Source organism: Zonotrichia albicollis, chromosome 2 (assembly GCF_047830755.1).
Source record: "Zonotrichia albicollis isolate bZonAlb1 chromosome 2, bZonAlb1.hap1, whole genome shotgun sequence".
NCBI classification, from domain to species: Eukaryota; Metazoa; Chordata; class Aves; order Passeriformes; family Passerellidae; genus Zonotrichia; species Zonotrichia albicollis.
The window spans coordinates 17,997,596-18,019,702 of NC_133820.1; the positions used below are offsets into that span (position 1 = coordinate 17,997,596).

At 47.5% G+C, this 22,107-nt stretch overlaps 1 protein-coding gene across 1 annotated transcript in view; it reads left to right on the plus strand.

The window, feature by feature from the left end:
- The first annotated feature begins 249 nt into the window (after positions 1-249).
- Positions 250-22,107, plus strand: part of DIPK2B (divergent protein kinase domain 2B) — a 29,449-nt gene continuing 7,591 nt past the window's right edge. The window contains exons 1-4 of the mRNA XM_074534496.1: positions 250-3,090; positions 5,824-6,827; positions 12,158-12,422; positions 21,512-21,685. Coding sequence (XP_074390597.1) covers positions 6,598-6,827; positions 12,158-12,422; positions 21,512-21,685 — 669 coding nt within the window. The 5' untranslated portion in view covers positions 250-3,090; positions 5,824-6,597. The remainder of the gene's footprint in view (positions 3,091-5,823; positions 6,828-12,157; positions 12,423-21,511; positions 21,686-22,107) is intronic.

The following is a 22,107-nucleotide window of genomic DNA, read 5'->3' on the forward strand; positions in this document are numbered from 1 at the left end:
TTTATTTTGGAAGATCTTGTTTTGGCCTGCTTCTGCCTCACAGAGGAAGATGACCAAAAATCTGAAGGACACCAGAAAGTCTGAATTATTTTTAATACTTTTAACTGCTTGGGATGCTGAACAAATAGCACACATCCAAGAAAAATATTGTGGGTAGGGCCTTTCCCTCTGAAAAACTGTATGAAGTGAAAATATTTCTGGTTTTCTATAGGAAAATATTTATTTATTTATTTAGCCTAGGAAGTTGTCAGGAAAATTAATCCACAAACACCAGAGGTTTATGTACAAAAAGGAAACAGAGGAGTCCTTTTACTTTATTCAAATAAAGGGAAAGGCCATGGGGCATTTCCCTGGGGTCTCTCAAATTTTTGGGGGATGCAGCCTCCTTTTTATCCCAATTTTCCTGCTGCATTTCTCTTCTCTCTTTCCCCATTGGCTGAGGTACTTGAGAGGTGCAGACTGCCCAGAATGCCTGATACCAGAGATTCACCTCTAATGTATAACCCTCCCTTTTAATTTTTAATTCTTATGGAATTTAGGGGTTTTTCTTCCCCATTGTTTCTTTCCCCTTTCAATGTCTAATTTCACTTGTCAACAAACCTGAAGTTTATTTGTAAAAACAAATATCTTCTTCCATTCATCAACCAGTGGAATCCTTCCCATTGTTTCTTTTATCTCCCAGTGCTGGTTTTATCTACCAGCAGACCCACAGCTTGTTTGTAAAACAAATCTGCCATTCCTCTCAAGGTGATGCTTCATTTCTTTGTTGCAGCATCACCAAACACAATCAGGAGGCAGGTGCTGGCCATGTGGATTTGGATTGGACCTAAGGAGCTGCTTGGTGGTACCAGTGGTCAAGGAGCCCATGCAGAGCCACCACCAAGGGCAGCTGCTCCCTGAGAAGGAGCTTTGCTCCTTTCCCAAGCAGCTCATCCCGGCCTCCTTCCCTCCTGCTTTGTGCAGGGAGTGACCAGCACACCCCTGTGCTCTGCTGTGCAGCCCATTTCCTTTTCACTGTCGTTTTCCCTCAGGCTCGAGATTCCTGCATCTCCTTTTCAGTCTGTGGATATGTGATGCACCAAAATCCAGGATCCTCTTCCACAGTTTTTGGTGCTTGGCATGGTCTCCCATAAATGCTGCAAACAGCAGAGCAGCTGATAGCATTCAGTGGCCTTCTGTACTGACATTTCAGCCTCTCACAAACTAGAACTGGTCTTATGTGTCGGCTGCAGTGCCTGAGGCTTTTCTTCTCACTTGCTTTTTCTTGCAGCTGCCTACGAGAATGTAAAGACTTCCCAAAGAACAACAGGTTTCCTCTTCTGCAGCAGAAGAACAGAGTCAGGGAGAATCCAAAAATACCACAGATACAGAACAATACCTATTTTTATATATAATTAATATACTCGATTATTGTTGCTTCAGATTAATTGCATCTAAGATTATCACACAATAGAAATTATTCCCTCGTGAGGAAAAAAAAGGTCAAATTTGTATCACTCTTTTAGCATTCAAAATGTAGAAAAATTCATACATTCAAAATGTAGAGAAATACACTCATTCATATGTTCAAAATGTAGAAAATTCCATACATACACAACATCAAATGTTCTCAAAGAGAACTGAAGTGCAAACATTCTCTGCCAGCTCAGCTGTGGAGTTTCACACCATCCACACCCCAGTGGCCCCTTTTTCTGTCTGTATTTGTAGTCTGGGCAGTGGGGTTTGTTTGCTTGAGTTTTTTCTCCTCCTCTTTCTTTCTCTTTCATCTTTCAGCAAAAGAAAAAGGGAAAGAAACAGGGCTGGAGAGAACAAGACTCTGTAACAGAAGCTGTCCATTAAAAATCCAACTGGAACAAAAATTTTCTGTTGCAGATTGCTTCAAAACAGATGTTTCTTTCATAATCATGCAATTGGGAGGAAAACAGAGAAGAAGGAAGTGATCGCATCCTCCCAAGTGCTGGGACTTTTGTAGCATTCAGAGTCACATTTTTCACTTTGAAAGAATTGAAAATGTGTCAAGCTTCTCCGGCTATTAATCCACACATCCAGCCTGAACTGGGATTGAAGTGATAAGCAGTTTGATACCAAGTCTGTACTGACTATTTGGCAATAGTTTAATGATTATCTTGGATGTGATTAATGAAAAATGAGCTGCTTTCCACCCTGTCCTGAGAAGCTGCTCTGTGTGACAGCCAAGGTCTTATCCGGGCCCTGCAGGCAGCCTGACCCAGGCAGGGATTACTGAGGGCCTCAGGAAGAGCAGGAGCCTCTCCTCTTCCAGCAAAACTTTGATTTTTCCTGTCTGTTGTTTCCTTTCTGTCTGTGGCAGTGAGATGCAGCCCTCCTGCAACCCACGCAGCAATCCATCTTTGCTGAGCAGGCTCTTTTGAAAACCTGGGCTGGAGAAGAAGATGAGATGATGTGACACCCAAAATCTGCTGGTTTAGGTTGGCCAAGCAGCAAAATCTCCATGAGCATGTGCAGGTCAATAACAGCAAAGACCCTGGTGGCAATGTCAGCTGAGGAGCAGCAGCACTGCACCTTCTGCTGCTCTGCAGCTTCGTGTGGGATGCTTTGAAACACCTATTGGTGATTATCCCAAACTATTTAATTAATTTTAACTAATTTAAAAGGTCTCCTGCTCTGCAAAGTCATTTCCAGTGTCCCAGTGGAAATGACAGTGCACCAATGAGATGGGGAGAGGGAGGCTCTGCTGACATGAAACCCATCCCTGGGGGCAGCTGGCACTGACCAGGGAAGGTGGGCAATAGACTGGGGTGGAAAGAGGCAGTGAGGAACAGCTGGATTGCATTCATGGATGGGGTGGAGACCAGGAGGTGGGTTAAGTAAAAGGTGTATTTCATCCCATGAATACTTGGGAAAAACCAGCTTGTGTTCTCCTGATCTCCTCCAGAACCAGCAGCAAGGAAGGGCAGGCGTCTCCCACCTTGATGAGCAGTTGGAGATCACAGCCATATCCACCCAAACCTGCAGAGACTCGGTGGTTTTGGGACCCAGGAGCTCCAGTGCCCACATGGTTGTGATCAGAAGTGGGGCTGAACTTCCAGGCGTGTTTCCAGACCCCTCAGGGTATGTAGGGAAAGGAGGGATCAGAGGCTAAATAAAAAACTTTGACCTCTGTTGGTAGAAACCACTCCAAAAGCTTTTCTGCAACTGGTCTGACCTCGATAGGGCAGTATATTCATATTGATCCTTTTTAGAAATTTTTAGAAATTGTTAGAAATTATAACTTTTAGAACACTAATGAGGCATTTCTGTTAGGGCCATGTTCTTACACGGTGTAAGAATGGTGTTACATAGGAGTCTCTCTAGTACAAGCTCTGTGAAGGTCCCAAGGGGTTGTTCGGGCCAGCCCTTGGTTCCAGCAGACACCACGGTGATCCATGCCCTGAAAATCACACATCCTGGCACAAGGAGAAGATCTGCAAGGCTTCTGCAGACCGGGTTGCTCTCCACAAGAGCTCTGTACTGTGTCACCAAAAGGAAAGGAAAACAAATACAAAGGAAAGCAAATACAGGTTTGACATTACCTCCTGAATGACCTCAGTAAAAGAGAGGCACTTTCATGTCACAGACATCTTTTGTGAAAAATCCTTTCCTTAGGATTTTTCCTCCTGAGAAGCTGACAGGCCTCAGGAACAAAATGTAAACAATGATTATCTGCTGCTGTGGGATGCAACAGGTGCATCTGTGATTGGTCTCATGTGGTTGTTTTTAATTAATGGTCAATCACAGCCCACCGAGCTTGGACTTTTTGTCCGAGCCACAAGTCTTTGTTGTAATTCCTTCTTTTCCTATTCTTAGCCTTCTGATGAAATCTTTTCTTTTATTCTTTTAGTATAGTTTTAATATAATATATATCATAAAATAATAAATCAAGCCTCCTGAAACATGGAGTCAGATCCTCGTCTCTTCCCTCATCATGGGACCCCTGTGAACACTGGCACAACTTTCAGGAGTGCAGCTCCTCTCACTCACACTCACCCAGCTGTGGTTTCTCACCTGTCTCTCTGGTTAGTTCAGATACACATCTATTCATTTTTAAGCTTTGGTTTTTCAGTGCTGAGAGCATGAATGAATGTTTCCTACACACATCATCTGTGCTCAGGGACTGCCCAGCCTGAGCAGAAATGTTTGAGGGAAGGAGAGAGCTCAGACCCTGGGGGTAAATGAAAATGCCAGCAGCAAGCTTGAGGTGGTCATGATGGACCTGCTCCCATTCTTTGAATAAAAAGTTGCTTTTATAACACTTCAAGGTAATGCAGGTGCGATACATTGTACAAAAGCACGCTCACACCTGCTGTTCCTAGGGAGACATAACCATTGCTTTACATGTGCCTGAACTACACAAAAGTGCAAGAACAACACAGACATTGAGGCATCATTAATAGCACAGACAGCCCACTGCCCATGCATTGGGTTTTGTGCCAGACCCTGGGGTTTGCATTCGGAAAGGCTCAATTACCACCCCCAGAGGCTGAATCCCTCCCCTTTCCATGGGGCAGCAGAGGCTGGGGCACCAGGAGATGGAAGCCTTGGTGTGTCTGCTCTTAAAATCACAGCAGAGGACAGGAGACAGAAGGGAGACAACTGAATTAGTAAAGGAACTGAAGGATATGTGGTTTATGCATTACGTAAATTTTGGTACCAAATTTTTACGTAAATTTTTACGTAAATTTTGGTACCATCCAGGGAAGAGCTGGGCAGGGAGCAATGTGGGCATGGCCAAATTTGCAGAGCTACTGGCAGGAAACTGTGGGCAGGGCTGATTCCTGCAGAGGGGAGAGGAACAATGTACCAGCAATAGAAAAGACCAGGGATGAACTTCTGGAAGTGGGACACAGCTAATATTTGTTTAGCTCTGGTTCTGTCTCTTTCCACCAACATGTCTCAAAGAGCTTTACCTTGGAGTGTTAGGCCAAGTGTGATGATGGCTCAATGCAGAGTTGTACTGAATGCACTTGCTGGTGTGTTAGCACTGTCCAGCCCCTCTGCTTTGCAGATTCTGCAGGGTTCATGATATCCTCCTTTCTTCTCAACAGGGCTCCTTATCCCCCTCTGTCAGTGCTGTACCCTCTAGACAAGCCCCAAACCTCACCATCTCCATTTTGTGCACCAGAAGTTGAAGCAACCTCCCACGAGAACGTGGAGCCAAGGAGGGACCCTGGATCTCCCAAGTGCCAAAAATAAGGAGTCTCTATGCTTTAAATAGCTGCCTTGCACTGTTAGGATCACCCAGCAGCCCCTTCAGAGAGTGAGGGGTAATCACAGAGCCCAAGGCACACCCCTGTGTCTCTCACATCCTTTTGTCCCATCAGGTTAAATGCCAGAGGGGATGATAAAGGATGGCCACAGTGCACCTTTTCTTCCATTAAAAATGTGCTGGGAAATGGCTTGGCCACTTGGTGTGAGCAGTCCAGCTGAGGAATAAGAAGTCTCCAAAGCCTCAGTCTGCTCCTCCCTGCTCCCATGGTGAGATATGGCCCAGGAGAGCCTCCTGTGTCACTGAAAACACAACAGCTGGGGATGGGGAGGACCCAGGCCCAGGGCCACCACAGCAACGTGAGCTGCCTGCAGCCAGAGTGCACTTGCTCCTTCAAGCTGTGCTTCCCTGGCCCTGAGCATCCTGCCAGATACCCTAGCACAGTCGCCAGCACCCAGGTCAGGATGGGTAGCCACCAGTTTCCAGAACTTCCAAGTCTTTGTCCTAACAAGAACAGCTTTTGGTGTGATCACAGTAATCTCCAAGTCTATTTGAAATCTCTGACATTCTCCTGAGTTCACCCCCATCCCTTTCTCTAGCTTCTTTCCAGTGCCAGGACCATCAAGAAAAGACATTCCAAAGCACACAAGTCTTGCTGAAAACCTTATTTTCCAAGAGGGGCGTAGAGGTCAGGCTGCTCCATCAGCTGGGAGTTTTGGGAAAGCTGCAGGCTATCCTGATTTCTTTCTTTTTAGCAATCACTGCTGAACAATACTGTCTTCAAGAAACAGAACAGTGATGATTCCACCTGACAGCCTTTCCAGAGAAGGGCCAAGGAAGCATCCAAGATGTCGCATCATGCACCACTACAAATCTCCAGGAATAAAGCAACACCAGTGGTCTGGCTTCTGGTAAAATGTGCATTTCTGCCATGCTACTACTCCTCCCAAATAAATTTTTCTACTAGTGTCCCACGTCTGCCCTTTTCTCCAGCGACAGGATATCCTTCATTTGTCTGCACCAAGAGCAGATGAGCACTTCTTGGTGTTGTTTCCCAAGTCTGCTGATGGGAGGGTCAGCAGGGGCCAAAGCAGCTGCAACAAGGAGAGGAAAGATAACCATGGCAACCCAAGTTATCTGCATCCTCCATGTATTTCCTTCTCCCCACCCTACAGCATATCTTTCCCACCCAAACCTCAAGCCAATAGAGCCAGTGACCAGCTGGCAGGATGGGGACTGCAGCAGTGTCTCCTGCACCCAGAGTGTCCGGCTGTGTTTTAGGGCTCACCACTGCAGGCTGAAGTCACCAAAAAGAGACTGAAATCCTAGAGAGGGACAGCTTGCAAAAAGCAGAGAGCTCTCCACTACTGTAGATGGGGCTCTGGATATGCTGCCTTTGCTCCAGAGCTGCAGATCCATTGATGCTGCTCCTGGTTTTGGCTCTGGGCTGTAACCCCTCCACAGCAGCAGCAGCAGCAGCTTCTCCGCCTGTGCCCCACGTCAAACCCAGCTACAGCTTTGGCCGGACTTTCCTGGGACTTGATAAATGCAACGCCTGCATTGGGACATCCATATGCAAGAAGTTCTTTAAAGAGGAGATAAGGTCAGAAACTCAGCAGAGTAATTTTTAAAGCGTTCTGTGTAGTGATTTGAAAGCTGCCTGTTAGAATTTCCAAGTGTTTTCATGAGAAACAATGCAAAGAGCAACTTAGCACCAAGTTGCCATTATAGCACTTAGTGTTTTAATTAATGCCTGTAAGCTCATGCTTTGTCTCTTCTTTTAAAGCAATGCAAACGTGATCAGACTTCAGCCCTAAACTATAACTTGAAAGCAGGAGTAAAAGGCACAGATTTCTGTCTAGAGAGGGGCTCTGAAAAATCTCAAAGCAGTGATGGGGGAAAGGAAGAAATCAGCCTGTTTAGATTTACTGGAAGTATTTTATTATGAGCAACTGACTAAAGGCAAAAGGGGGTTTAGCTTTGTAAGCTCCCAACAGAGTATGTTAACTACAAACATACAAACATGCTGTATAATTCTGTACCAGGTGCAACAAAGTGAATGTGCAGTATTTCACGTTTTAACTAAGATCAAAAGGGATCTAAACCTGCCTGAGGCATGAGGACTTCTGCACATGAGGTTACCCACATGCTTGAAAATAGCACACAGCTAAATTACTGGTACATTTTGGGGAGATTTGTGTGAGAACTTGAAGGCAGAAATTGCATCTGCCTCGCTGTTGATGAGACACACACTGTCCAAGTGGTCATTGGACCAATCCAATCATTTTTAAGCTCAAAAACAGAGCATATCTGATGACAGCAGGGAAAATGTTGCCACTTGAATTTGAGGAAAAAGTCAAAGGCAGTACTTGGCACAGGAAAGGTTTATTGGGTCTGATATGATTTATAGAGCCATATGCACTTTCTTTTATAGATATAAAAGCCTGGGGGAGAAGAAATTATTACAGTAAAATTGTATTTTTAATGCTATAATGTAAGTAGTATAGTATTAGACAAATCACCATTTTTATCTTAAACTATCCTATAAAACGCAGCATAGTAAAACCATAATGGTTTGTCTGGGATGGGCTTGTAATACCAGACATCCATCCTTGCACTGCTGCTGGAAAAAAGCAGCTTGTGGCTTTGCTGAGCCAGAGCACTCCTTGCTGCTGCACATTGGGGGTCCCAGTCCTTGTCACTGTGCCCTTTTGCATTCTATGTGCACAGTGACAGAGTGAGCAGTGAGTGAGAGGCACAGGGCTGAGTGCCCAGCCCAGCCTGGATTCCCAAAATGCAGTGAGTGAGACAGTGCTGAGTGCTGGGTTCTCCCAGCCCAGCCTGGATTCCCAAAATGAAATGAGTGAGGAGCACAGGGCTGAGTGCTGGGTTCCTCCCAGCCCAGCCTGGATTCCCAAAATGAAATGAGTGAGGAGCACAGGGCTGAGTGCTGGGTTTCTCCCAGCCCAGCCTGGGTTCCTGTCCCAAAATGCAGCGTGGATTTGCAATCAGCCCAGCATGCTCAGCTGGCTGATGGGCTGGTGTGTGTCTGCAGGGGCCAGGGGTGCATCCAGGGTAATGTCTGCTCTGCATTTTATTCCCTGCAGCACCACAGGTGCCCCAGCCTGCTCCATCCCCGCTCACCTGTGCAGGGTTTTTAGGGAATTGCAACCAGGTACAAAGCAGCCCCCTTTTGGTTACTCCCACCTGGCCACTGGGGAAGCTGGGTCCATGCAGGTTCCCTCAGCCCTGCCAAAAACAGCAGCAGTGCCTCTGGCTGTGGGGTTCCAGCTGCACAGTGGGCTGTGGGAGGGAGGTGCTACGTGAGCCAAGGCAGGAGGGCCCCGTGCTGGATTTCCTCCAGGGGACAGCAGGAACGGGGTGCAGGCACGCACAGGGTCCCTCTGGGCTCCAGGAGTGCAGAGCCACAAACATGTGGGAGCACAATTCTTCTGCCTCAGGGGACACAGAGGGGCTCCCCAAGCCCGACACTTCTTTTTCTCTCCCACCAGCCTGTAGCTGGCTTCCCACACACGAGTGATAACATGAAGTTCTGCTGTGAGGCTTTGGGAAGGGGAACTTAAAAATGTTCTCCTGAGCACTCACTCAGCTTCAGGCTTTCCTTTGCATGGGTAAAACTTCTTCTCCCACTTGATTTCTTGAAAAACGAGGATTTTTTTTTTTTTTTTATTTAGGGAAATTTCAGTGGTGCTTGCACTCTTTGATCCACCCTCGTACCTTTTCACGTGTTTGCAAAGGTGTATGGCACTTGGGTTTCTCTGTGCTAATTCACATTGGAACATGCTTCATTAATTCTCCATCGTTTCTGGGAGCTCTGACATGCGTTCACAGTGAGAAGATGTGAGTTTTGTTCCCAGAACGGCTGGTGACTCATCTTGTGCTCTAATGTTCTATACTTCCCTTATCTTTGCCCAACTTTATCCATCTGTAAATGAGGATACCAAGCCTGTCTACCAACTGTACTGAGAGCAGAGTGCAGTGGAAGTTTTTTGTAAAATATCAGATTTTCAAAATACCGCAGAACTGAGCCGACCAAAACTATTCAAATACTTGTGCCAATGCTGGTCCTGAGCTTTGTCCAAAAATAATGGGAAAGAAGACTGAAAAAGCTGGAATGCTTCAATTAGAAGGGGATTCATAGGTTGTGTTGTTTTGTTTTGTTTTGTTTTGTTTTAAGACTTAGCTTACTTCTGAAATTCCAAATGCAAGCAAAATTATTTTGGCTGAAACAAAATACTTCATTTAATTTAGGAAATAAACAAAGGAAAACTAGTTTGGATTTCTTCAGCATTTAGCTCTGGGTTGATCTAAAATCTGTAATCTATGACTCACTTATTTGCATAGATTTTACTGAAGGTCTTAGAGGATTTGCTGGCCCTTAGCTAAAAAGCTCTGTATGAGAGGGAGCGGTTACAGCACAACTTGATGATGAATCCTGAAAGTATCCAGCAAATGTGCCAGGCCAGCGCTGTGCTGCCCAGAAATGATGCCAAATACAGACTTGCTGCAGCCCATGGCGAGTTCCCAGGCCAGGGTGGTTCTCCCCCCAGAGATCTGCAGAGGGAATCACTCCATCCACCCTCAAATTAATGCTCAGCCCTGGATTTCACACATCCATGTTCTGCTTGCACACGGGAGGTGCTCTCTGCCTGATATGAGCTCCCCTGAACACACAAGCTTGAGTCAAGTCAAAAGGCATATTTGTGCTTAACTTAAAAAAAATAAGAAGGAAAGGAAAGGAAAGGAAAGGAAAGGAAAGGAAAGGAAAGGAAAGGAAAGGAAAGGAAAGGAAAGGAAAGGAAAGGAAAGGAAAGGAAAGGAAAGGAAAGGAAAGGAAAGGAAAGGAAAGGAAAGGAAAGGAAAGGAAAGGAAAGGAAAGGAAAGGAAAGGAAAGGAAAGGAAAGGAAAGGAAAGGAAAGGAAAGGAAAGGAAAGGAAGAAAGAAAGGGAGAAAGGGAGAAAGGGAGAAAGAAAGAGAGAAAGGGAGAAAGAAAGAGAGAAAGAGAGAGAGAAAAAGAAAAGAAAGAAAGAAAGAAAGAAAGAAAGAAAGAAAGAAAGAAAGAAAGAAAGAAAGAAAGAAAGAAAGAAAGAAAGAAAGAAAGAAAGAAAGAAAGAAAGAAAGAAAGAAAGAAAGAAAGAAAGAAAGAAAGAAAGAAAGAAAGAAAGAAAGAAAGAAAGAAAGAAAGAAAGAAAGAAAGAAAGCCCACAGCCATCTCTTCCCAGTACGTGCCTGGCACGCTGTGCCCACTTTGCAGATCAGGCACTGGGAGGGGTCCTGATGCTCAACAATCACAGCGAGGCACAAAGATGATTCTCTTTTCTTTAATCCTAGCTCAAAACCAGACCAAAACTAAAAAACCTAAACAAAACACCAACAAACCCACCAAAACAAAAATCCCAAACCCAAACAAAGTGTTTATTATCATGTCAGGTGCTTTAATTGTAGGGAATCTTCAGTTTCATTCAGGCAAAATGCCCAAACAACTGAAAAGCTGGAATCCACCAACCTGTTCTCACAAGGTTCCCCCACTTCTAGCCATCCTCCGTGGTAAATTTTTGGAAGGAGGCACATGGCAGGAGTTGAAAGCCAAAGCAGGGGAAGCACCAGGGTTTCACTCATCCTGGGCACCCAGAACTCAGCTGCACAGGGTCTGTGATGGGAAAGGGAGTGGGGTGCTGCCTTCAGGAGGGATCATCTGATCAGTTTCTGATTGCAGATGGTGGCTCGTGTCACTGAGTCAGTTATTTGCCTGAAATCATAGAAAATTAATCCTCCCCAAATTTCTCTGTGCCAATTTCCCAAATGGAACTTGAAAGGAACGTCCAGCTTCAGCTTTCAGATTTGTTAATGTCTTGTAAGCTGTCTGAAACTCCAGCTAGGCTAATCCTGCAGGGAACCTTTTGCCTCTCCTGTTTCACTTCTGAGCTGCCGACTCCAATTTAGGGTGAGATTAGATGAGGACGTGCTTTCCTACGCACTTGGACAAGGAGCTCAGGGCAGGAGGGTTCAGAGGCAGCGAGGCCAGGATGCTGGCCAAACCAAAGGTCAGAGCTGGGCCATTTTCCAATAGCAGGTTACAGACACCCTCCCAGAGCAGGCACCGGGCTCCTCGGCTCCGGCGTGTGGGCAGGGCTGAGGGGGCTGCTGAAACAAAAAAGAATTACCCAATTACCCAGCCCATATGCTCCCCTCCTGTGCCTGTGGAGGGGGAGAAAATTAGTGCAAGATCTCCATGGTTACAGAGGTGCTGCACGCCCAGGGCACACACACCCTGTCCCCCTATCACACCCTGTATCCCCATCACACCCCAAACTCTGCTGCTGTCAGGGAGGTCACTCATCCTGGCTGAAAAATAGTCAGGGATGTTGGGGGAAAAAACACAGGCAGGGATGTTGGAGGAGACAGGTAGACCTCTGCGCTGAAAAAAGCCACCACCTCAAAACAAGAGGTCGTTTCGATATTCCCAATTACATTTGTTGTTAGGTTTTAATATCAGGAGGGCCCTTTAAAGTGTCAAGTACTCCTTTTGTAGGACCTTTTCTCTAGAAAGAGGAAAATTTAAAAACACCAGGAATTCTTCATGAACCAAAACCCTGCAGCCCTCTCCCTTTCCTCCCTCCCTCTACCCAAAAGATCCAGTTTGGGTGTTCACACTTCAACCCATGGCAGCATTCATGACAAGGGATGGTATTAGTGGGAAGCAAAGAAGGGCTTTTTTACCAAAGTACATTCCCTCAGCTGATGGTTTCAGCTTGCTACCCCTGGGGCCACCCAGCCAAGGTGACCCAGCCTTTTCCACGCAGTGTCAGGAATCTCCAGGGGCTGGCCTGGAGGAGCAGCTCAGCAGGGCGGGCGCTGTGTCCTTGTGGTTTTTAACCTGCTCTCCGTGGGGCTCTCCCTTTGGTTTGGCAGGTTTGACACCTGGCTTTCTTCTCATTTAAAGCTGCCCCCCAGCTCCCTGCTCAGCTACTCGGGCAACTACACGGACGATGCCAAGAGCTGGCGGCTGGTGGACATCACCCGCCTGACCTCCAAGTACCAGCACGACCGGGCGGACAAGCGCATCTGCACCTCCCTGCTCGGGACCAGGAGCTGCAGCCTGGAGCGCGCCCTGCGCCGCACACAGCGCTTCCAGAAGTGGCTGAGGGCCAAGCGCCTCACGCCCGACCTGGTGCAGGTCTGTCTGGGGGTTCTGGTGCCCCATCACAGCTGGGGGAGCACGGAGAGAGCAAGGCCCATGGGGTTTAGGGGTGCGAAAATGGTCTTGTGGGATGTGGTTGTGATGCGCTGTTGGAGGGTGAGATTGGGTGGTGGTGGGCACTCGGCCTGGTCAGTGACAGTGGGGCAGCCTTGTGTGCCCCCAGCCAAGCCCATGTGACAAAAGGGAGAGGCAAAATGAAGCACATTGGCACCTCCCTGCTCAGGACCAGGAGCTGCAGCCTGGAGCACACCCTGCACCGCACACAGAGCTTCCAGAAGTGGCTGCGGGCCAAGCACCTCAGGGCCGACCTGGTGCAGGTCTGTCTGGAGGTTCTGGTGCCCCAACACAGCTGGGGGAACATGGGGGAGAGCAGGTCCTGTGGGGTTTAGGGTCTTGTGGGATGTTGTAACTCGCTGGTTGGAGGGTGAGATTGGGTGGTGGCGGACACTCGGCCTGGTCAGTGGACACTCGGCCTGGTCAGTGGCAATGGGTCAGCCTTGTGTGTCCCCAGCCAAGTCTATGGGACAAAGGAGTGTTGGAGCAATGGGGGGTAGGATGGTTGGGACGGACGGAGATGAGAGATCTCTGCAGTCAGGTCATGGAACTTGTGGTTTATTGCAAAGGGCCTGGGTGCAGGGCCCTGCTGGGAGCTGCCAGGCACAGCTCAGAGCAGGCCCGAGAGAGGAGAGGGGTGGAGTGCATGGGAGGGTGAGAGCATAAAAGCATAAGAGAGTAAAAGGCAAGAACTAAAAGGCAAGAGGTAAGAGAGCGAGGTTCCCGTTATTACAATACAACAAATCATCTTCTGTATTGAATATTCTAATTCTCACTAACCAATCTAGTACAAGATACAAATCCTACAGCATTTCCATACAGCCTATAAGAATCATTACATTACCATACTGTGTTACATTTTAAACCCTAAAACCTCCTCTTTGGACCCCTTCTGCCAAGCTGGCAGGGTCTGCTCTGACCCTTGGATGTGTCTGCAAGCAGAGGGCATTGTTTCATCAAAAGGGAATTACCTTCAGCCGGCCACACCATTGTTTTCCAGTTGTTCAGTAACTAAGGGATCACAAAGCTTGCTTTCATTTCAATCTTGCTTATAGTTTCTATATTCTCAAAATCTTTTGCCAGACAATCATATTTATAAGGCTTTCCTGTTTCATCTTCCCCAACAAAGGGGAGAGGCAAAGTGATGCCCTGAGGGGAGGAAAAGTGCCACAGTTGAAGGCCAAGCCCTGACAGCCTTAGGTAATGCCTGTGCAGGGCTGGGATGGGCTTGGCCCCAGCACCAGCTCCTGGCTCCTTGTGCATGTTGAAGCTGAAGTCCTGTGCAAAGCCATAGCACCAGGTTGTAAGAGCCAAAATGAGAGATTTGGAACTCCAGGCAGCTCTCCAAAATGCAGTTTATTCCATCCAAGAGGTTACAGCAGTCCAGGGTGGTGGGTGACAGAGCTGTGCCTACAGCTGTCAGCTCCAGCTGCAGGCAGGCCTGGACACCCTTTGGGTTTGGTTACAATGCATTATTTACTTTTCTTTGCTGAGCATCTTCATACAGTAGAACCAATCTATACCTTAACTTTTATCTATAGCCTATCATGGCTACTATAATTACCATTTTCATGTTACTGTTCTGCAATCACTAAAAGTTAGTACATTACAGTTTAAGCTAGAAGTTGTTTTTCAGTTTTCTTGCAGTGGAAAATTCTAAGATGTTTTTTCTATTTGCAACATGGGGCAGGCTTGTTTGCCTGTGCTAACTTTCTGCTTGGTAAAAACATCTTCTTGTTTGAGATGGATTTATCCTTTGCTTTAAGTCACAAAACCCCTTCTAACTAACACACCCTTTGCCTCCTTAGTTATCCAGGAAGACTGGCTCAGCAATTCTTTTCTTCTATATCAAAACTTGCTTCCATCTCTATTTCTTCATCAGACCCTACATTTAAAAATCTTTCTGCTAAGCACACATATCTGTGAGACTTTATTGCCAAACTTTCATCCTTCCCAACACCAGGTGGCTTCAGGCACGGGGGTAACAATAGGCTGTGCACACAAATGTGGTAACAGCTCCAGTGGGGAGATTGCTGCCCTTTTTTTTTCCTAGTTTTCCATCATGTCTCAGTATTGTGGGGTTTTGGGGTTTTATTGATCATAAATTTGTGCCCAGAAAGGCAGCCAGTGCCTTGAAAGCAATTTTGCTTTGGGCCAGGGGCCAAGTCAGTGTGGGTCTCTCTTGCCGGTGGCTGGCCGGATGAGGGGCATGGGCAGCCAGAGCCAAAGCCTCGATTACTCACCCTCCTGCCATGCATAGCAAATGACCTCAGGCACAAGGAAGCACACTGCCCTTTCCCACAGTCCTGGGGTGTCACAGGTGAAGCCAGGACAGGAGCACGGTGAGTGTGGGTCACACAACCAGGTAAATGGGCAGCCACAGCACAGGGCAATTCCCTCACCCCACCCAAACAGCAGCAAAACATCACAATAACCCCTGGAAAGGGCAGGGGCCAGGGTGAGGGTTGGATATACACTGAACCAGACCTGAGAGACAAAGGATTATTCAATTTTCTTCCCATTCCAAGAGAGAAGTGACTGTGAAAAAGTGACTTCATTTATATTTGTATACAGGCAGCTGCTTCTGCAGCCACTGAGCTTTGGTGAGTGCTAAAGCTATGCTGCTTTAGTTCTTCCTCTGCTGGAAGGAAGAGCTAAACTAACTCTTGCTCCTCTTCCCTGTGGAGCAGCAGCTTAGGAGAGAGAGGGAGGGAGGGAAGGATACACTGGGGTTATGCCTGGACTGCCCAAAATGGACTCACCCAAATCCCTGCCAGTCTAGGACAGCAGGTCACCCTGAAGTCAGCACCCTCCACACCTGACAGAGAAAGGATTTTTGGAGCCAAGCTACACTGTACTTTGCTTAGTAACCTCAGGAGAGGCACTAGAGAGAGGGAATGGGTATCACTTCCACTCAGAGCATCCCTCACCTGAGCTGTGGGCAGGGACAGCTCCTTAGGCTGGCAGGCAGCCCAGGCGCTGCTGGGCACCCCTTTAGCCCCAGGCAGCACTGCAGGGCCTGCAGGAGGGCAGGCTGGGCTGCCCCAGGTGTTTGTGCCAAACTCTGCTGTCCCCCTGCTCCCCAGAAGTGCTGAGGGAAAGGGAAGGAATCCAGAGCTTAAAACTTCGATTTGCTGAGCTGGGTGAAAAAGTAACTGGAGAAATGTGGCTCTGTGGTATCTCAGACCTGCTGCAAAGCTAAATCATCAGCTGAGCACAAATCCCTCTCCTTAAAAGGCTCTTCATGTGGTACAGTTTTGCCTACCCTGTCGTCCCGGAGTCAGACATGCCAGCTGAGCTGGCAGGGCTGCACAAGGGGCACACACACATTTATGGATGCACATGTGCACACACAGCACCACCAGAGACTCTGCTGGGGCACTCTGCCCTTGCACCTATCCAGTTTCTCCCAGGAATTCCCTGTGCAGGGGAATTCTCAGCAGCAGCGGGAGCTGAGCTGATGCCAGCGCCAGGGCACCTCTGAGTGAGCCCAGGGCCAGCCTGGGGGGACGTGCCCAGTGACAAACTCCCTGGGACATTGCATCAACCCCTTCTAGCAGCTTTGTAGTTGGAAAGGGCATGGGAGGCTGCAGGGAGGCCCAGACCTTTGCACATCAGCCTCAGGATTGCTCTGGTCGTGTTTTCACAGTCCTTTGGTTCTGTAAATCAATCAGAGGAACAAAAATTGGAATTTAAATCCCTTCTAACAGCAGATAGATTTGAATACACAGAGAAAAATAATGATCCAGAGACCCTGGGACTTCCTCATCACCAAATTTCTGCAGCAATCCCTTTTTGAGATCAGGCATGTGCTCTGCAAAATGGCTTCTGGTCTCACACTGATCTTAATTAAAAAACAGCCAGTGGCAACAACATTTCAGTCACACTGTGTGTGTGAGTCTGTGAGTGAGACCCCATCCCAGCCCTGTGTGTGGGGCACCACAGGTTACAGTGTGACCTCCCCAACCCATCCTGCCCCACAGGGATGGGGATCCCCTTCCTCCCTGGCCATCCCAGGGTGGTTATTGGTAACCTGGTGCAGACATCTTTTATGAAAAATCCTTTCCTTAGGATTTTTCCTCCTGAGAAGCTGACAGGCCTCAGGAACAAAATGGAAACAATGATTATCTGCTGCTGTGGAATGCAACAGGTGGATCTTTGATTGGCCCATGTTGCATGTTTGTAATTAATGGCCAATCACAGTCAGCTGGCTCGGACAGAGAGCCGAGCCACAAACCTGGAAAGGGCAGGGGCAAGGGTTATCATTCTTTGGTATTTTATTCTTAGCTAGCCTTCTAATGAAACCTTTTCTTCTATTCTTTTAGTATAGTTTTAATATAATATATATAATAAAATAATAATTCAAGCCTTCTGAAACATGGAGTCAGATCCTCGTCTCTTCCCTCAGCCTGAGACCCCTGTGAACACGGTCACAGTAACCCAGCAGGAGCCACTGGAGAGGGGTTTTTGGGGCTCCCCTTTGTCTCTGCAAGTACTTACCTAAAGAACTGCTCTTACGGCTCTGTTCTCCTACTCACCCTCTTCTCAGAGGTGTTACAAGAGCACCTCTCCCAAGGCCTGACAGGATGCCCAGGCTGTTTCACAGAGCTGCAGTCACGCAGTGCTGCTTGTTCTCCCTCCCCTGCAGTTTATCCTGTGCAGCAGCACTGGGGGATGCTAATGGGCCCAGGTAATTCTGTCTGATAGACAGAGCACCATGACAAACCACAACGTGCTTGAATCACAATGACAGACCATGAAGTGATGTTTTTCCACTTTACTTCATCGTCTGCCTGCCCTGCCTGACCCAGCCAGCAGCTGAGCCGCCTGCCACAGCGATTATTGCGCCAGCCATAAGGAAAATCTTTACTGGATGCAGCAAAGTCTTCAGTCTTAAAATCCAGCCTGCCTCAGAGATGAGCAGGATTTGGCTCGGGCTCAGCCTGCTCAGCAGCCCCAGACACACACAGCTTCACCAGGAGCTCATCCCCTCACACCACTCTGGGTGCTTTCCTGCTGGAGGGGCTACAAAGCAGGTTGGTTTCAGCACAGGTCACCCACTGGGAAAATTTACAGCCCTGCCTACACAGCACAGTCTGGAAAATGCTGAAGGCAGATAGAGGAAAGCAGTACCAAGGTGAAAATCCAGCATTTGCAGATGGATTCTCTAGGATGGACTGTTTGAGACTACTGACCAGCAATTATTGACCAGCAACTACTGACCAGCAACTATGAACCAACAACTACTGACCAGCAGCTGCTGACCTACAACTACTGACCAACAACTACTGACCAGCAGCTGCTGACCTACAACTACTGACCAACAACTGCTGACCAGCAACTATAAACCAACAACTACTGACCAACAACTATTGACCAGCAACTACTGACCAACAACTACTGACCAGCAGTTGCTGACCAGCACCTCATCCTGCCCACAGCAGAGGCACCAGCACCCTGGTTATGAGTCCAGTCCACATCTCTTCTTGCTGCACAGGGGCAGCAGCTCATTCACAGGTCCAGTTGTCCATCCTAGGGAAGGATGGACACTCTGGGCCTCCCAGAGCCACCTCCTGGACCTGCCACCTCTTTGACCCAGTGCCTCATCATCAGAGACTTCCATAAACCTGCTGGCAGTGGGGATGAGTTTCTCAGGGCTTTCTCACCTTCTTTCTTTTGGGAGTTAAGGAAACTCTTGGATTCACATTGCCAGGAGCTGTAGGTGCTTTGACACCTACATCCAAGTGTTTCCTCCTGGAACCCATCCTAAACCTGGTAGTTTGGTGAAGCTGGACCCAGGTAGTGGCTCATGGGCAGGAGGTAGCTGTGATCCTGTGGGCCATCTCTCCTTGGGCCGTCTGAAAAGAAAACAGAGCAAGAAAATCTTCCACAAGTTGTCTTTACATCCAAGTTAATTCTGGGTATGTCTGTGCTATATATGCATAAACTCATGGAGTTTAAAATGCATCCTGTACTGTGTAATAGGGTTTAAGAACTCTCAGCTGAGTGGAGGGAGGCTTTGCAGGAACTACTTACTATCACATATAGAAATGTGGGTATTTAATCAAAGTAATCAAAAATAAGAAGCTTTCCACATCAATCACAAACAATACATCAGGCTGTCTGTCAGGTCTTATTCTCTGGGGTGATAAGTCACTGCAAAGGACTTAAGATATTTTCAGATAAATCTGTATCTCCAGTGTTTCGAGTGTGTGTTCCTCACATTTTTCTTCCGTTGACAGTTTTTGTCTGACACTTTTACAACTCCAGCTCCTTTTCTGCTGTAGAGATGTTTCCATCAGCCTGCAGGAAGGTGAGACCCCTCTCCACTGAAACAATCAAGCAGGTGCTGAGCTTTATGCTGGTGACTCTCTCTTCTTTAATCAAAAGGCTCCATTGCCCAGTTTTTGTGGGCTGGGGCTTCATTGAACTGTAGCTGCACCAATGTTTGATGCAAAAATGTCAGCACCCAGCCCTCCTCCTCTGGTCCCACTCCTCCCTGGAACAGTTCCTCAGGAAATCAGCAGCCATAAGCCCCACGGGCAGCACATGCCCACATTTATGCTAAGAGGATGAGCTCTGACCTCAGAAAAACCCTAATTACACCATCCATGCCTTCTCTGCCACTGTGATTTATGTTCCCACTGTGTACTCTTCAGGGCCTCAGCCTTTGTGTTTCAGACTCCTGGAAGCAGCAAGGCTTTCTAACTTTGGCTGCAGATATTTGCATGCACACAGAGCTGCAAGAGACTTTCTCCACCATTTATCTCTTACTTTACATGGCTTGTTCTGCTCATTTTTTATCACTTCTCCTCCAAAGGGAAAGTGACAGAGCCAGCCACAATGTTCCTGCAAGTGCTGCAAGACAGAAATCCATAACCATCCCTCCCCATGCACACCTTCTGTGGTTTTACATAATTAATTGAGAACAAATTTTCCTCATAAGGCTATACCAGAGGAGAGGAGTGTATGAAGACTTGCAACAGGAACTGAGTAGAATTATTTTTGGTAATTTTTTTTTCTTTTTGGAAAGGAAGGTTTTTTGGTTTTCATGAAACAACACTTCAGTTGTGGTTGAGTTCCTCAGGTGGCTTTGACCAGCTGTTGGCATTTTGGACTTGTTTTGTGCAACTGATGGCCAAGGAAAGAGTGGCTGGAATCTCACTGAGACCAACAGGGATGCAGAGGAAGAGACATGGGACATCTAATTCCCCCCTTTCCTCCTCCAACTGGGAAAGTGTGCTACTCATCCTTTCCATGTTCCTTCGTGTCTTTGTCACGGCTGGGTGGTTCAGGGTTGTGTGCCAGATGAACAGCTCGCACAGGAGGGGCTGGAAGGAGCTACCCCAGAGCTGCCACGTGGGCTGGGGAGATGCTGCGTCACATCTTTGCTCCCAGCGTGGAGGATGGCGTGGAGGATGGCAGCGAGCAGCCTGAGCTCCACCTCCCTTCCTCTGAAGCACATCTCCCAGCCATCAGATTACAAACAAAATTCAAAAGAGCAAATTTGGCTACTGGGATCATTTTTAATAAAGAGGCATAAAAAACCTGATTCTTTTCCCCAGCAGAAGCGTGTCAGGGCAGTGATTCTGTGCCATTGTGGGCAACCTTCCATACATAAACTCTCCTTGGCTTTAAGGAAGACTAACTGAAAAACAAAAAAAGGCCATTTTTGACTATGAAGGTATAATTTTCTATGCTGTTTATCCCAGCCATAGATTGCTCATGCAATTTTACAAGCAAAACCTCCAAATCTGAAGGGTGAAATACAGTGATAATTGACTCCATTAGCCCAACTGTTCTCTATTTGTTGCTGCTATTTACAAAAAATAAACACAGACTATTTGGTTTTGATAGTTAATGCATGAGTTTATCAGAGAGAGAACATATCCTGTGCTTATACTCACACATAATGTTTATTTACATTTTTAAAGCATGTTTACTGACCTTAGCAAATAGTATTTCCAAGAAAGCTGCTCTCAGGTTAAGCAAATAACGAAGTGATCCGAAGATTATTTAACGAGGGAAGTGACTCACTGCTGCAACAACTGGAGGGCCTCCACCAGGAATGCCAGGGCTGGAAACCCAGGCAGGGGGAAGAGTCCCATGGTGTGGAGTGATGTGGTCTGTGCAGAGGGGAATCACTGTGTGATTTGCAGTGCCCAGGAATGGAGGCCATTCTTGAACCCTGAGATAGGAAATGGCATTTTTGGATGGCTCAGGTCCTCTCCTGGGAAGGGTGAGATGCCCTGTGTGCCCACATCCTTTGGAACTGTGCCACAGCAAGCAGGGGCACAGTGGGCAGAGCACAGAGATGTGTGAACACCCCAGCATGACCCAAGCACATTGTTCTCGGGGGTCTCTGTGGTCAGGATGACCCTGAGATGTCTCAGAGACTATCTTTTCCCAGCTTGGCAACTGAAGAAGGAGTCAGGATTCTTCTGTTCTGGTTTTCAAAGTTGTTTGTTTTCTGTTATCTTTAACATTCTTTTCCTGGCCTGATGAGGTCCATTCAGCAGGTCAGTCCGTGGCACACTGCCCACCTTGAGGGTGATGTTGTCTTTTTATACTGTAAACTACATGTACTTTATTTACAATAATTTTCCAATACCTATCACCTAAGTTATACAGTCCATCTCTACTCTAAACCAATCCAAAAGTGCCACCATCACCCAGAAGATGGAGGCTAGGAAGAAGGACAAAGAAGGACAAGGCACACCCAAATTCCTCTATCTTGGCCTCTGAACCCTCATTCTAAAATCCTAAAATTCTACATTTTCATCCTGTGATAAATTCACTAACATTGGCCTGCAACTCCTGGCACAAAGTTGGCAATTGTTTTTTCCATGGGCTAAAATCAAAGGCACAGGCATTCTTGACCCCATGCCAAGGTCTCCAAGGCCCCTGTCAGGTCTCAAGTCCTCCAGGGCAGAGGAATTTCCTGGGTTCTGACACATGGCAGTGTCTTGGGCTGGGGTCAGAGCTCCCTGCTGGGTTTTCCCCTCTCCCAGGGCCTGCCCAGCCCCCTGCTGCGCTGCCCGTCCCAGCGGCTCCTGGACAGGATCGTGCGGCGCTACGCCGAGGTGCCCGATGCCGGCAGCATCTACATGGATCACCTCACAGACAGGGACAAGCTGCGCCTGCTCTACACCCTGGCAGTCAACTCACACCCCATCCTCTTACAGGTACGTGCCAGCCTGAAACACCACCCCACAGCCCCTTCCAAGCAAACCCTTGCATGAGATGTGTGCCAGGCTTGGCAGCAGAGGAGTCCCAGCCCTGACCCTTGTCAGCTCCCTGGCCTTCAAAAAGTGTTTTTTCTTCTATGAGGTTTGGGGGCTGAAGCCAGGCAGGCTCATGAGGTGCTCCCTGCATCAGTCTGTGAGGCTGGGGAGAGATAGGGAACCCCAGGTGTGTTATTGCACTGGAGCGCTGTGAAATCCAGGGTTTTACACATCCCCAACACTTTTAATTTTATGCTTTGCATTGCTAATGCATTGCATAAAATCACAGCCTGTTTCTGGAAGAGAAAGAGTTTTCCATTTGTGTTTTCCATTTGCCTGCTGCTGGTAACTGGCTCTGGGTTTCAAACCTCTGGATTTGAAGG